This window comes from Centropristis striata, chromosome 9 (assembly GCF_030273125.1).
Source record: "Centropristis striata isolate RG_2023a ecotype Rhode Island chromosome 9, C.striata_1.0, whole genome shotgun sequence".
NCBI classification, from domain to species: domain Eukaryota; kingdom Metazoa; phylum Chordata; class Actinopteri; order Perciformes; family Serranidae; genus Centropristis; species Centropristis striata.
Window position 1 is genome coordinate 5,532,545 of NC_081525.1, and position 16,863 is coordinate 5,549,407.

At 36.3% G+C, this 16,863-nt stretch overlaps 1 protein-coding gene across 1 annotated transcript; it reads right to left on the reverse strand.

The window, feature by feature from the left end:
- Nucleotides 1-293: 293 nt before the first annotated feature.
- Nucleotides 294-16,392, reverse strand: mysm1 (Myb-like, SWIRM and MPN domains 1). The gene is made up of 20 exons (XM_059340816.1): nucleotides 16,123-16,392; nucleotides 15,891-15,963; nucleotides 15,729-15,799; nucleotides 13,285-13,359; nucleotides 13,109-13,193; nucleotides 11,210-11,308; nucleotides 10,232-10,754; nucleotides 8,846-9,083; nucleotides 8,129-8,259; nucleotides 7,002-7,105; nucleotides 6,824-6,901; nucleotides 6,123-6,205; nucleotides 5,984-6,038; nucleotides 5,535-5,585; nucleotides 5,208-5,282; nucleotides 4,595-4,783; nucleotides 4,378-4,510; nucleotides 3,377-3,482; nucleotides 1,888-1,945; nucleotides 294-850 (listed from the first exon to the last, which is right to left on the reverse strand). The coding sequence occupies exons 1-20, from the start codon at nucleotides 16,176-16,178 to the stop codon at nucleotides 509-511; spliced, it is 2,625 nt and encodes an 874-aa protein (XP_059196799.1). The 5' UTR covers nucleotides 16,179-16,392; the 3' UTR covers nucleotides 294-508.
- Nucleotides 16,393-16,863: the final 471 nt, after the last annotated feature.

Genomic DNA, 16,863 nt, shown 5'->3' on the forward strand with positions numbered 1-16,863 from the left:
AAAACTAAGGACATTTTCACTATAATTTTAGTTTTGTAATCACAAAATACAGTTTGTTAGTTATCGTTTTTTTAAAAACTCGTTTTAATTTTTATTTCAGTTAACGAAAATGTTTTTTCAATTCTAGTTTTCGTTATTTCGTTAGTTTTCATTAACTATAATAACCTTGGTGCCAACCTAAATGAAAGGCTGCTGCTGTGAATCTGATAATATGAGTATAACTGGAAGACTTTGCAACATAGTTTCGAGCTACTCAACAAAAATAATATCAAACATGGTAAAATATGAAAATATATTTATTCTGTTTAAAAGAAACCTGCAGAACTTGAAAAGTGAAATGTTTTCTCACAATAACACACTCAATAACACTTCCTTCATAGTTTTTGGTTAAAAGTTCTTCACTAAAAAATAAAATATTAAACTAAAGTATGCCGGTAATCTCGATACAAAACCTCACTGTGGTTACATAAAGGGCTACACTTTTGAGAAAGATGAAATATTTGGTCCATCACAGTAGATAGTCATGTTCACTCGACAACACAGAGCCCAGATGTAAAACTGTGCTGCTTTTAGTGTCTGAGGTCTGTGCACCGCTGTCTAAAGCTCTGCCAGAATCCAGATCAGAGTCTCCTCCTCCCTCCTGGGGCCTCTCCTCGCCCATCAGCTGATCGAAAGTAAAGTCATCTGAGTCCATTTGTCTGGATGAGATATTAAAAGATTCCTCTTCCTGGTCACATGGCTGCTGCTTTGCAATGAAGTCTGACTGGAAAAGGGCCTGGATCTGGGTGAGGAAGGGGTCTCCCTCCTCATCTGGCAGGGGCTCCAGGTACCGGGCCAGAGACGACAGCATCTACAGGGAGGAGAGAGGTGGGAGTGAAGTTAGACGAAGACGAAACATAAATGCAATACATGAAAGTCTTTAGTAAATCTAGGAGTTTTACTGGAGTCACGGCGCTCCGTCATCTCCATGGTTCAGTTTAAGGTAGTAATCTGCTCTGTTTCATATCAGTCTTTTCCTAGTCTTGGGTTTGTGATCAAATCAAACGTGTTTGATATTATCTCAAGTCTCAGTGACGTAACACAATCAACAACCAATAGATGAGCGGGGGAAAGGTCCCCGGTTCCAGACCGGCCAGTAAAACCACTTCGGCAGGAAAAAGTAACATCACAATAATGTTAAAAAGCTCATTCCTAAATAAAAAATATAGTGATGTCATATTTATTTTTGGGGGCGCTGTTTCTTAGTAAAGAGAACAGTAAGGAGACCCAGTTAAAATATAAATAAATATATACATAAATAAGTAATAAATAATCGATGATTAATGTATCATTAAATAAATGAAAGTTGACAGAGCTGATAAATATAATTATTCAATTAAATAAATTATAATTAAATAGGACATAAATGTATATCATGAATTCCTTTCTAAATTTTCCTTTCCTTTATTCTTCCTTATATCTATTTTTACTATAAAATAGTCGACTTTTCATGTCAGAAAAACAGAAACCCTTTTTCAGCTTTGTGAGGGGCATTTTGTGCCGTCTTCTCCTCTTCTTCTTGTTTTTTTTTTTTCAACACAAACCACTGCACACATTAGAGCAGCTGTAGCCAAAAGCTGCTTCTCCTCCATTTTTTAAGTAATACTAAGAGTATGATGGGGAAAAAATGCTAAAAAAGAATCTAGTTGTAGTCTTGTAAATAGTTACCCTGCAAGATTGACAGTCTGTCTAAAATCTCATTATGAGACTAAAAACTCTAAACACTTGTCTTTAGATGTGAGCAGGTGTGAGCTGAGTCTTTATTCTGGAGGAGTCTTTTCCAGATCTTTTCAAAGTCTTCTGATGTATAGGTAGCATAAAATGTGCAAACAGCAGAGCAGGACAGACCTTCTCCAGACAGGTGAGATGGGAGTCTTTCCGGAAGAATCTGTCCATCTGCACACTCCTACCCAGAATAGAAAAAGAACAGTTACTACAGATTCTCTATCATTAGGTTTTAAAATGCACTGAAAACATCTAATGCACGAGTTTAGAAGTACACCTTTGTTTTAAATAGTCAAGCAAATATAAACAAGGTTAGAGAAGGTGTGTAAAACTATTTTTTTCATGGAATAAAGGAATAAAAAGGTATCCAATTACGGTTTACTTTGAATATGGCAAAAGCTGACTTGTCTGTCAGCTTATCTCAAACCACTTTAACTTAAGTAAGTTTTGAATCCTTCTTCCTCTTCTGATCTAGATGAAAACCGATGTGTTGTCACATGTCAGACACTAAAAATAAGAAGACCCTTAATACCTACGTCAGCATAACCATCCTGTATCATCCATCATTAACGTTTACTGACATCTACTGGTCATCAAACTTAACTACATATTTGTAGTCAGGTTGCTGCATAAGCCTTGCAACAGCAATTCATTATCTTGTAACGTTATAGTTATTGTAAGAGCCATTTTGTTTGTTTGTATTTTGTTTAAACCTCCCACCACTTGGCGGAGAAGAGCACTCATTATGGGCTCAGAGGTAATGAGTTAATAAGAACACCTGTATGATTCCTTGTTTGTAAGATGACCGGGAGAGGCACACAGAATGTGATGAAATTTGTTAATTTGTTAGAGCTTTAATTTGTCTTTGGAGGAAAGTTTTTTTGGTTTTGTGAATCTACAGGTACATTTAAAAAAATTTGAATATTGTGAAAAAATGCAATATTTTTGTCAATCATTTCAGAAAGTGAAACTCATACATTATATAGATTCGTTAAATATAAAGTGAAATATTTCATGAAGAATCTTGGAGTGGAATAACAGCTGAAAGGTGACACAAGTTGGTTGACTCCATGCCACACAGATGTGAAGCAGTTATAAAAAACTGTGGTCATACAAATAAATTTTAGTTTAGTGATTCACAGGATTGCTAAATCCTAGAAACAAAAAAGTTTGTACGAAATAGTTTTGAGTTTGTAGAGTCAACGACAGACACTGCTATATTTTTTAACACACCCCTTTTAACTAATTGCCCAATTACACAGCCTTAAGAGCTGCATATCACGAATGCTGGGTCTTGTTGGTTTTCTGAGAATCTACTGCACCTACTGGTACCTTGTTTGCCATGTAGCAATAAAAAATATACTGAAAACCTGGATTAATCTGGTTAGTTACAATGGACTGCTATTATTTTGAACACTACTGTAAATACTGATGCCTCTGTGTTGGCATTTCAAATCTGATGTTTGCTGTGTGCCATTGGAGCATCAAGCAGATCACTTGATGCTTTCAGTGCATTTTTTATTTTACATACAAACTATTCCTTATCACAATGGGCCAGGATTAGCTTTGTGTGTCAGGACGATGGACGGGTCCAGTGTCGATTCTCACTCACCCGGGTGTTTGACAGTATTTGTGGATGATCCACTGAGCTCTCCTCAACGTCTGCTCCCAGTCTGGAATGTCTTGTGATGACAGGAAGTCGAATCTGTAGGGCAGCTCTGGGTGAGAGACAGAGAGAGAAGGTTCATCCCAAAATGCTATTTCACATCCTCCATTCCCTCACTTGTGTCTTTTCCCTGCATCCATCCTCGTAATGCTGTAATGTGTTTAGAGTTTTTAGTCTCAGACTGAGATTTTAGACCGACTGTGAATCTTGCAGGGTAACTATTTACAAGACTACAACTAGATTCTTTTAGCATGTTTTTTCCTACCATGCTTTTAGTAAAAACTTACAAAATGGAGGAGAAGCAGCTTTTGGCTACAGCTGCTCTAGTGTGTGCAGTGGTTTGTGATGAAAAAAACAACAACAACAAGAAGAGAAGACGCTACAAAATGCCCCTCACAAAGCTGAAAAAGGGTTTCTGTTTTTCTGACATGAAAATTTGACTATTTTACAGTAAAAATAGATATAAGGAAGAATAAAAGAAAGGTATATTTAGAAATGAATTCATGACATACATTAATGTCCTATTTAATTATAATTTGTTTAACTGAATAATTATATTTTTCAGCTCTATCAACTAATCATTGATTGTTTATTACTCATTTATAGCCTGGCTAACACCAGACTAATCACAAATGAGATTAGTCTGGAAACCAGCCGTTCATTTCTCCGTAGAGGAGGCGTGGTTTACGATCCTCTAGAGCCGTTAATTGGGCGCTATGAATGTCTATCATAAGCGTCTGTACGTAGCTCTTAGCCAATCAGATCAGTTATACCAGATGACGTATGTAGAGCGACAGAAATTGATGTTTACATAGCCAGACTAGCCCATCTCTACTTTGAGACTAAAATGCTCAATTCTGCTTCTGCAACATTTTTCTGCAGCATGTTCTGACTCTGGCTGCTCACAGTCTACCGGCAGTGTTGGTGTGTGTGTGTGTTAAACATACTCTGTGGGCCTGAAGGCTCCTGGCTCTCCTTCACCAACAAGCAGGTAGTTTGGGAGTGGGGGGATGGGTTTGCTGGGTCATACGGGCTCACAATCATCCCGATGAAGGGGGCTCCGCCACGGGAGAAATAACTCTGGAACATCAGGACAAAAAGGCATCAAATCGCATGTTCAAACAGACAAACTCCAGTGTGGCCTTGCTCATCCATCCATTTCACCTGAAACTGGTCCTGTGTGTTTATGTCCCGCACTGACGGGTTGGGGTGGAAGGTGGGATGTGAGTGGTACCAGCCCACTACGCTGAAGCCCAGAGAGGACAGCACGTCACAGGCCTGAGTCTGAGACAGCGGGTCCATCTCACACTGCAGACCGGTACTCACACTGTTGCATGGCTCCGCTGCACAGATCTGCAAATTTAACAAATGTTAAAACACTTTGTATAGCAAATAGGGTTGTCACGATACTAAAATTTTCAACTCGATACCGATACTCAAGAAAATATTCAATACTCGATACCATTTTCGATACCACAAGGATAAAAACAAATACCCCAAAATTTAACAGAAATATTTTTATTAACAAGAAAAACGCAACATGTAAAAATTAACAGAACCACAGGTTAAATATTTATAATAAAAAACAGTTGTGCAAAAAGAAACTGCGACTCTGACAACAAGCTTCAGATACTCGATACTTTTGAAAATGAGTACTGTATCCGGATACAACATTTTAGTATCGATACTTTTTTGAGTATTGATACTTTTGACAACCCTAATAGCAAATAAAAGCTATCTTCATTGTCCAAATTGTTGTTTCCAGCTCTTTCCCTACCTTTAATATTCTCTCTTCTTCACTGAAAGTTCCTCCGAGCAGGCCAATGACTTCCCCCCGAGACACGTGGGCATGCTGACAACACATATGATCATTTTTGGAAAATAGAAAATACAATACATTAATGGCCGAATGGATAAAACACTTGTTTTAAGATTGTAAAATTAGAAATACAGGGAATCATTTATAGGCCTGCCTTAAAGGTCAGTGGAATGAACTAAAGTTAATCAATGTATGGTGCATGTAACACACAACTGAATCTTAACATGTCAGTGTGATATCAAAGGGAAAACGCATTCAGCATGCATGGTTGTGTGTAAAGCATACCATGTCCATTATGAGAAGAGTTTCTGCACACACAATAACCTGGAATGGTTCCTGGGGAAAAAAGCGGAAAACAAGTTTTAATTAAGCTTAAAAAATAAATTATTCAGGTTATGCTTACAAAATCTCAGATTAAATCATTCTTGCAAAACACTCAATTTACCTCATGTATAAATTATAGCATTTTAAGGAGCCATTTATTTATTTTTATACTTATTTATTACATCACATGTCCTTGTTCTTGTTTTTGTCCTTGTTTAGCTCGGTATTTTTTAAATGTTTTTACTCATGTTGTTTTGTGTTATGATTGTCATAACTATGCACCTTATGCAGTGGCACTTTAAATTTCGTTGTATAGTGAACTATATAATGACAATAAAGACTATTTGATTTGATTTGATTTGAAGGACACATTGCATTACTGATGACTGAGGGATAATTTGGCCACTGACCTGCACATCCTCTCCAAAATACCTGCAGGGAATCAACTGGAAGGGATCAAAAGACCTAGAAAAAGGAGTGAAAGTAGTTACACATATATTAATATTTAATCACAAAGCCGTCTGTCTGTTGCACATGCTGTAAGCTCACCCCCTGAATCTGGAGATCTTGCAGGGTTTAGGCTGCTTCTTCATCTCCTCTCTCCGCAGAGCCAGTTCCTCAGCTGTCAAATGCTGAAGAAAACACCAAGACAGTAAATATATTAAATGTGAATTCACCCAGTGATCATTACTTTGCTTAACCCTTAATAGGGCACTCATTGAAATACTTGCAAATTCCAAATTTCAACCCTGGAGAATATTGGAGAATGTTACATACTGCCAGAATGTTAAAAAAAAAAAAAACATACGGAGCTGGCGGAGGGGGGTAATATTTGGAGAAATTTTTTTTTAACGAGATTAGGGTGTCAAATTTACGAGAAAAATGTGCAGATTTATGAGATTTAAAGCAGTGAATCTGCGAGAAAAAAGTTGTTTTTCCCCCCACTTTTGTCTCGTAAATCTGCGACTTTTTGCGGGCAGATTTGCCACTCTTAAATCTGCACATTTTTTTCTTGTAGATTTGGCACTTTAATCTAGTAAATTTGCAAACCCCCCCCCCCAGTTTGTATTTTTATTTTTATTCATACTTGACCTAAATATATAGTCATAGTCAAGTTCTCCTCGTACAAGTCCATGTGGTTCTATGACCACACAGAGAGACATGAGGACCCCATTTTGATGTCCACTGAAGTTACCAAATAGAGTTCTTCACCCAATAAATTGTTAAGAATCTTCTGACTGTGTCCATACCTCATATGTTTGTCCCTCCAAATCTTTGGAGTCACACCAGTTTCCCCATATGTCCCGCACACGCCGCTTCCTGGTCCGCTAAAACATGCAGCCAGTAAGCAGTTAGAACAAGATCCAGTCAACTCATAGTTCAGATGCTTGAGATTGGGTGTTTTTATGGGAGTTTATGGTAACCTACCATGCTCTGAAGTCTCTGGGCGAGCTGGTACGCCTCGAGCACATCTTTGCCCACCTTATGCTTGGAGCGGTCCACCACCTTTGGCCGATTATAGACCGCTTGCTCTGTGAGAGAATAAGGCTGAACCATTAATTGGAATTTTATTGAAATCTCAATACAGACTAGTGAAAAATCCAAATCACAGGAGTGGTGCTGTAGGAATGTCCCAGTTTATAAATCTTATTCTATAGACTTAAGGAGAGATCTTTGTTTGGTACAGATCCTTGCAACAATAAAAAAAAAATCACATTTGAATATATTTTAACCAGGCGGCAACCTCTGGGTTTGCGCAGGGAGGCAAACCAGGAAGTGCCTTTAATCTGCATTCTACCGAAAAATTCCAGCAGGGGGCGCTAAGTGTGGCTGGGAAAAAAAATCTGTCAGTTTATTTCAACGCAAAAGGAGAAAACTTACTTGATTTATTACCTCAGAAATTTTTTAGGACAACACTATGGTCTCAATCACTAGTAAAAAATCTTCTTCAAGACAATTTGATGTTAATAATTCAAATAATGGCCCGATTTAGAAGAAAATAGAAGACAAAGAATCGTATGATTTGGGGCGTGGCTTGACCCTTTCACACTGTATTTTTACTTAATGAGAACGTTTTGTTCATTAAAAATTGTTCAGCGTTTGGTTGGACTAACAGACACTCCAAGGAGTCGCTGCTTTTTTTCCATTTTTCTGAGGTAAGTAATGTACATTTCGTTTTAGTTTTTTTGCTAGACAAAAATTAACATCCCAGCTAATGCTCCAGTTAATGCTAACATGAATTAGCAGCAGCTTCTCTCAGTCAGGTTGAGGTGTAGAGAGGCTGTAGTCAGTGATCAGATCCCTCTCCTCGCGACGAGTCCAACGCTGAATTCGATGCTTCCAACGGGCCACAAACCAATGGGTGACATCACGGTGACTACGTCCATTATTTATAAAGTCTATGATTTTAACACTAATGTTAAAATTACACTTCCCTCCAATATTGTGAATTGCTTTATCAAAATAACTGCAATGACATTTTTTTCCAAAAGAAAGGAAAATCCGATTTTTTAAAAAAGAAGATAAAAAAGCTGTCATAGGTTCACTAAAGTTACCGCAGTTGAAGTTGATGGCTCCAATGAGCTCCAGGTAGGTGTGTATTCTCCCAATGCAGTTGACGTCTCCGCAGTTCTTCAGTCCAGGGCGGACCGACGTCTTGTTCAGGTACTTGGGCTTGCTCTTCAACCTGGTGAAGAAGAAAACTGATGAGCGCTTTTTCTGCAGAGTTGTCGTGTTAGAAGTTACCTATCAGGGTTTAACGCTTTATCAGGCAAAGAACTATTTACTAGATTTAAAGTGGCAAATCTGTGCGAAAAAAGTCGCAGATTTACGAGAAAAAAGTGGAGAAAAAGCTACTTTTTTCTCCCAGATTCACCACTTTAACCCTTATTAGGGCACTCATTGAAATACTTGCAAATTCCAAATTTCAACCCTAGAGACATACTGCCAGAATATGTAAAAAAAACATACAAAAATATTTTGAGAAAAAAGTTTACGAGATTAAAGTGGCAAATCTACGAGAAAAAAATGCGTAGATTTATGAGATTTAAAGTGGTGAATCTGGGAGAAAAAAGTTGCTTTTTTCCCACTTTTTTCATATAAATCTGCAACTTTTTTCGCACAGATTTGCCTCTTTAAACCTCTTAAATCTGCGACTTTTTTTTCTTGTAAATTTGCCACTTTAATTCTAGTAAATTTGCTACATTTTTCTCGAAATATTACCTGAAGTTACCAAATATAGTTCTTTGCCTGATAAAGGGTTAAAGTTTTACCACTGATCCAGGATGTAGTTTCGGATCTTCAGGTATCTTTCAGGGGTTTTAGATGGTCGTCCCTCAAAGAACTCCGGGATTGCTTGTTTCTCTTCCTCTGTGATGATCTCCATGTCCATCTCTATTTCCTGCTCAGGGGGCTTCAGCTCCTCCTCTTCCTCATCCTCAGACTCCTCCTCTTCCTCCTGGTCTTCTTCTGGACCGTCAGCTGGACTCTGCTCAGTCTTATCAGCAGAACCTGGGAGGCAAATACAACCGAAGTTTAACTTCACATTTAATTCAATTCAACTTTATTTATAGAGCGCATTTCATGCACAAGGCAGACTCAATGTGCTTCACAATGTATATACATCATTACAGTTAAAAAACAAAACAAAACACAGAAAAAAAAAACAATAAAAAAAAAATCAAAAAATCAATTACGAATTAATTGAAGAGTGCAGGTCGACAAGCTATGCCATATTCACCACATATACACTTACTTACTCACACATGTGCACCCACTCCCACAACCACACATGCACACAATTCAACCGAATGCTGTCGAAAAAAGATTTTTTAAGGTTTTAAGGTTTTTAATCTGTTTTTAAAAATGGCTACTGATGTGGCATGTTTAACTGAGTCAGGCAGGGTGTTCCACTTTCTCGGGGCATAAACACTAAAAGTTGCTTCTCCTTCTTTGGATCTGGTGTGAGGGATGAGTAAGTTGCCACTGCCTGTTGACCCAAGTGTTCTTGCTGGGTGTAGGTGATGAGCATATCTGTGATGTACTGAGGTGCAAGGCCGTGTAGTGCTTTATAAACCAGGAGCAGTATTTTGAAATCAATTCTTGTTCTAACGGGTAACCAGTGCAAAGATTTAAGTAGGGCTGGGCAATATATCGATATAAAAGATATATCGATATATTTTTAAATGTGATATGGAATTATACCATATCGCATATATCGATATAGTTCAATTTTTTTTCTTTCTTTCTTTCTATATAAATGCTGCCCTTACTAGGGTTTGTCATATTTAGTTCTTTTGTAATGTTTGTTATTTTTTTCTAATATAAATATATTTATTTCAGAAAAAGATTGGCCTATTTAATTTCATAGGCTATTTTTATTTAAGATATTTTTTATTTAAATGTGCACTTTATGGCACTTAGATTAAAAAAAAAAAAAAAGGTACTCCTGTTATACAGTATTTTTGTTCACTTGTGACATGTCATATTTAGCTTTGACTGAACATTTGCTCTCACTTTGTGATAAAAATAGCAGGATATATATCGTATATCGATATTCAGCCTAAATATATCGGGTTATGACTTCAGTCCATATCGCCCAGCCCTAGATTTAGGATTTACAAAATGAGGGGGATTTACATAAAAGGACCAGGTCTTACCTGAGCCACTACAGGCCTCTTCTGGTTGACCTGTCTGTGCTGAGCTCTCAGATCGGGAGCTCTGCTCTTCATTCCTGTCCGTCATCTGTTCCGGGTCTGTTTGAGCTCCTGTCTGAAGGTTTTTTAGAGGAAGTGATGCTCTCTCATTGCCCTTCTCCTCTAACCCAGTCACGCCACTCTTCTCTGAGGACGGGAGGGAAGACGAGGCCCGGGGGCGTTGTGGAGACATTGAGTTGTGACTGGGTCGGCCAGTCAGACCCGCCTCTTCCTGCTCCTCTGTGTCTGACTGGATCTCAGGGTCTGTCGGCTGCTTCGGCTCAAAGAACTCAGTTTTGATAACAGCCTGCGGTTTATCACCATCTTCATCACTGCTCAGGTCGTCGGTGATGTCTACTTCCTCGTTCTCTTCATCAGAGAGCTTCTCTATGCGGACCGTGTTTGTCAGAGTGGATGCATGACTGGAGGTGGGCTCAGGAGGTTGTAGCTGTAGCGCAGGAGCTGCAGCTCTGGGTTCTGATTTAGCCTTTAAAAAATATGTAGATGATAAAAAAATATGGTAACGCTTTATAATAAGGTCCTTAATAACCGTTAATTAACAAGTAATAAGGCATTGTTCTCGCTTTAGATCCGGTAGTTGCAAAAAGCATAGTTAACTTATAATAGATGAGCAATAAAGTATATTTTAATATCAATAAGCAAACAAAATAAGATTAATAAAGGCATGGCAAAGACATAATGGGTGGGTCATGGGTGTTTGTAATGCCATTATTAACACTTATATAAGCTAATAAACACACAATTATGTTAATAAGCATCTTGTAAGGACTTACAAGGGCCTTATTACTTGTTAATTAATGGTTATTACAAGGACCTTAATATAAAGCGTTACCAAAAATATTGCTTATCTTCTAATGTCCCAAGCCTGCGTGCTACTGAGGGAGCAGAAAAACTTTGGTAGAAAGTAAAAAGAAGTCTCACCTTGTGTTTAAAATACTGTCTGGCATAGCTTTTGACCTGAAGAACTGAACGGCTGCCCACTAATTTGGCAATCTTAGTCCACCTTCGACCAAACTGAGCCTGCAGAAAAACACACATTAGCCACCTGCTATTAACCCATAAGAACCCACCGTGACACTGTGTCACAAACATTTTAAATGTTCTAGTAATGTTCATGTATGTTTTCTCAAGAACATAAGTGTGTATTTCAGCTACAGTAGCTTGTTGAGAAGCCATCCAATGAGGCAGTGTTATTTATATTTATTTATTTATTATTGATTTAATATTATTTTGTTACTTAAAAACAAATCTGAAATGGAATTTTTTGTCTAACAGCACTATTAAAGTCACAATTATGATATATGTTATGGAGATGAAAACAAAAAGGCAAATGGTTATTTGTTTTTATTTATTATTGATTTATTATTATTTTGTTACTTAAAAAGAAATCTGAAAAAGAATTTCTTGTTAAACAGCACTATTAATGTCGCACTTTTGATATATGTTGTGGAGATGCAGAGAAAAAGGAACATTTGTGTCTAATGTATTTGTATCTGTAAGCAGATAATGTGTCTAGTTTATTCATTTAAAAATAAGAAATATCATAAACATAAATACCATAAACACCCAATGTAACGTGTATATATATATGTCACATCACGGATCTTTGACATTTAGGGGTAGTATTTTTTTTTTTAAAAACATCATAAATGTGTTCTATGTGGTCCACTTGATCTGTGGTTAATCCCCCATAATTTACCTTTAACCCACAAGAACCCAGACCCAGTTATCCTTAAAGGATATGTTCTATAAGTGGACCACATAGAACACATTTCTGATGTTTTTAAAAAAAAAACTACCCCTAACTGTCAAATATCTTTGATGTGACATATATACGTTACAATGGGCGTTTATGGTATTTATGTTTATGATATTTTTTTATTTTAAAATAGAAAAAAACTAGACACATTTTCTGCGTACAGAGACACAAATTTGCCTTTTTGTTTGCATCTCTATAACATATATCAAAATTGTGACTTTAATTTGTTCAGGAAAAGTGATCAGAACAAGTTAAATGCAACACAGCACACCCTATTAACGCATTAGAATTGTTAAATGGGTTTAAACTTAGCCTAGTAACAAAAAATAAGCTTTTTAAAATTAGCTACTTTTACATTTCTGTTTCCAGTCACACAGTTTACGTCACTTAGGGATTTAATGAGCTAAGGTGAAGCATAGAACTGAATATGGGAGATTCTAGAAGAAGATTTAAAGTGTTTGATACACGGTTGTCACCATGGGTTCTTATGGGTTAAGGCAGTAATTTATATTTATTTATTATTTATTTATGATTATTTTGTTACTTAAAAACAAATCTGAAATGAATTTGTTGTCTAACAGCACTATTAAAGTCACAATTATGATATATGTTATGGAGATGAAAACAAAAAGGCAAATGGTTATTTGTTTTTATTTAGTATTGATTTATTATGAATTTGTTGTTAAACAGCATTATTAATGTCACACTTTTGATATATGTTGTGGAGATGCAGAGAAAAAGGAAAATTTGTGTCTAGTATATTTGTATCTGTAAGCAGATAATGTGTCTAGTTTATTCATTTAAAAATTAGAAATATCATAAACATAAATACCATAAACGCCCAATGTAACGTATATATCACAGATCTTTGACACTTAGGGGTAGTATTTTTTTTTTTAAAAACATCATAAATGTGTTCTATGTGGTCCACTTGGTATGTGGTATATCCCCCATAAGTTTCCTTTAAGGATTACTGTGTCTGGGTTCTTATGGGTCACACAATAAGCTCACAGAGTGTCTTATATATAAACCCGAGCTACCCGGAGACAAGGTACACATACCAGTCCGTCCTCAAACAGCTCTTTCTCCTGTTTGGACCACCGAGAAGACGAGCCTGAGGCCGAGGCCGACGTCTTTGCTGGAGACCTGAACATCCAACAGGTAAAAGAGTGAGATGAATGCTAATAACATGAGGTGTACTCTTGTCATGAGAAGGCTGCAGAAAGGATTGACTTACTTCTTTACTTTGGGCTCGTTGTTAGCGTCGCTTTCCCAAATATGGTTGGGAATCCCCTCACCTGTCAGGTAGTATCTGAGTGTGGTTCAGGACCAATAACTTTAATACTGAGTGTTATCCAAACCTGGGCTGCATTAATTTTTTGTCAGCCAATACAGATGACCGATAATTACCTGCTGATACTACACAATAACTGACAATTTCACATTTTTTTACTTTAAAGAGAAGTTCAAAACCTGTAGATTATACACACTTTGATATACTCTTTCAAATCAGACATGTTAAAGTATTAAATACTTAATACTGCTGACTAGACCCCGCCACTAACTGTATCAATGTAGCTGCTGCACTTGTTCAGTCAATGAAAGAAATTTGGCTCCCTGTTATCAGCTCTCATAATAATACAAGTTTCTTGTGTCTGGCCAATGATTTTATCACCCTGACTATATAACACAATCTATAGATCTAAATAAATATGCAGTGCATTATTATTCAAACTCACTTGAAAAGGAAAGCACTAAAAAATATGCAGATCTTAAAATTCAGAGAGCTGTAACAATTAAAAATTGGCTGCTAATTTTACTACTATAAATCACTTTCATACAAAATAAATTAAAATATGAATCATTCACATATGCACATTTCTAACTGTGATAATTTTTTTCTTTTTCTGTCTTGTGTCTTTAACCCTTTATCAGGCGAAGAACTATATTTGGTAACTTCAGCGGATATCCAAAATGGGGTCCCCATGTCTCTCTGTTTGGTCGTAGAACCACATGGATTTTTCTTCCAGCTAATCAGCAAATATCAGGCAAGTGGCAAATCCACAAGAAAGAAAGTCGCAGATTTAAGAGATTTAAAGTGGTAAATCTGCGCGAAGTCACAGATTTACGAGAAAAAAAGTGAAGAAGGCAACTTTTTTCTCACAGAATCAGCACTTTAAATCTCATAAATCAGCGCATTTTTTCTCATAAATTTGCCACTTTAATCTCTTCAAACTTTTTTACCATAAATTTGAGATTTTTTGGACACAAATTTGGAACTTTTTTACCGTTAATTTAAGATTTTTTTGGTCATAAATCTGAGATTTTTTTTCTCACAAATTTGTAACTTTTTTTTTACCATTAATTTGTGATTTTTTTTTGTCATAAATTTGTAACTTTTTTCTCAAAATACATATTCTATATACATATTAAACATTCTGGCAGTATGTAACATCCTCCCATATTCTCTAGGGTTGAAATTTGGAATTTGCAAGTATTTCAATGAGTGCCCTATTAAGGGTTCATTGCACCTTATTTGTTTCATAGCACCAACATTTTTATACTGCATATTCATATTTATTCTGCACTGGAATTCTACTCCTTAATACATACTCCTTTTTTAGACACTTTATTTGTATTTTTACATTACATTTTATTGTATTTTTATATTTTATTACTTGACGTACGCCTAGGTTGTTCTTTTTATTTATAATAAATAAATAATAATATAATAATAATAAATTATTTAATTGTGTTGTTATTGTCTCTGTGTGTAATGCTGCTGCTACACTGTAATTTCCCAGCTTGGGATAAATAAAGTATATCTATCTATCTATCTATCTATCTATCTATCTATCTATCTATCTAATCTCTGTCATTAGATAGATAGATAGATAGATAGATAGATAGATAGATTACTTTATTCATCCCCGAAGGGAAATTCGGTTGTCACAGCAGTTCGGTATTCAAGTACAATAAAATACAATAGAATAAAATACTGAGGTAGCATAAATAAAAACAACAATAGAAAAAAACACAGAATAGAACAGAACAAGGACACTTAAGAAGTTACAAAAGAACATCGGTTGGTAGGATGGTTGACAAGATGAAGGTTATTATACTGATGATATGATGGCAACAATGCTATAGTGACTAGACGGTATATAATAATAATAATAATAGTACAGTATATATTATATATAATATAATATGTAATAATAGATAATAGACAATATAGAAATAAAATGAAAAGTATAAATAAAGTAATTATTAGTAAAATAATATGATATATAATATATAATAATAATAGTTATAATAATAATAATAAATAAATAAGGCTGGTAAGGCCGGTATAATAATAATAGTACTATATTACAGTATATAGTAACTATATAACTGTAATAACTATATTACAGTATATAATAACAATAGTAATAATATGTAATAGTAATAGTAATAATAATGGCAGCAACAGTATATATAATAATAATAATAGTAATAGTATTAATAACATAGCAAAGTGTCGTGCATAGATTTAGTGCAAAGCTTTAGTGCAAATTAATAAATTAATTAGCGGTTTTAGTTGTATGCATGTAAGATTAAATCAGCCATAGACAGCTGTGCAGTTTGCGGTAAAGCTAGAGAAGTTGTGTGATGCATGTGACGTCAGTGAAAGGATCCTGTTCCTCCAGCAGCATCCTCTCTATCACCTCCCTGTTCTCCGGGCTGATGGAGCTGTCCAGCTCCCATGGCTGCACAACACAGTCAACACAAACATTAGCATTTAGCATTAGCAGCCTCACAGTATTCAGCTGAAGGACTTTTAGCTTGGTGTACTCATACCAGTATCCCTGCGCTGCTCTTCCACGCAGACTGAATGAAGTGCTCCTGGACTAGACCTCCTCCATCCAGCTCGCTGCAACGGAAAGAAAAGAGGCTGAGGAGAAAGCTAGCCATCCCTGCACTGCGGGACTCAAAACTACAACCAGGTCTCCGTAAACCAGCGTGGACTACAGCTAACAACACCTGCAGACGGTGTGGGTGTGAATTAATGAGAAATAGTTAGTATTCTCACCTAATATTGCCTTCAAACTCGTCTCCTTCGATGTCAACATCCACCTCGTCCTCCATGTTGTTTGATGAACGTAAACAACGGAGAGGAAAGAGAGAGAGACGGGAGGAAAAGAGCGGGCAGCGCTGCTCACAGCGACACCTGGTGGCGGGATGTACGAATTATCTAGTGACCAGTGCAGGAATGTGCTCCTCTTCTGCTTTACCACAGTGATATTAACCCTCTATGGCAGTAGTTCTCAACCTTTTTGAGTCGTAACCCCCAATTTAACATGCATGTTGTCCGCGACCCCCGCTCACTGAACACAATCTCACACGCACAGTTCAGATCACCCAAAAAAGAAACAAAATGACCAAAAAAAGGAAACAAAATGACCAAAAAAGACTCAAAATGACCACAAAATGACCAATAAGGACACAAAATGACCAGAAAAGACACAAAATGACCAAGAAGACACTAAATGACCAAAAAAAGACCCCCGCTCACTGAACAGAATCTCACACGCTGAGTTCAGATTACCCAAAAAAGAAACAAAATGACCTAAAAAAGGAAACAAAATGATAAAAAAAGAAACAAAATGACCAAAAAAAACACAAAATTACCAGAAAAGACACAAAATGACCAAAAAAAGACACAAAATGACCCAAAAAGGAAACAAATGACCAAAAAAAGACACAAAATGACAAAAAAGACACAAAATGACCAAAAAAAAGGAAACAAAATTACCCAAAAAGACACAAATTG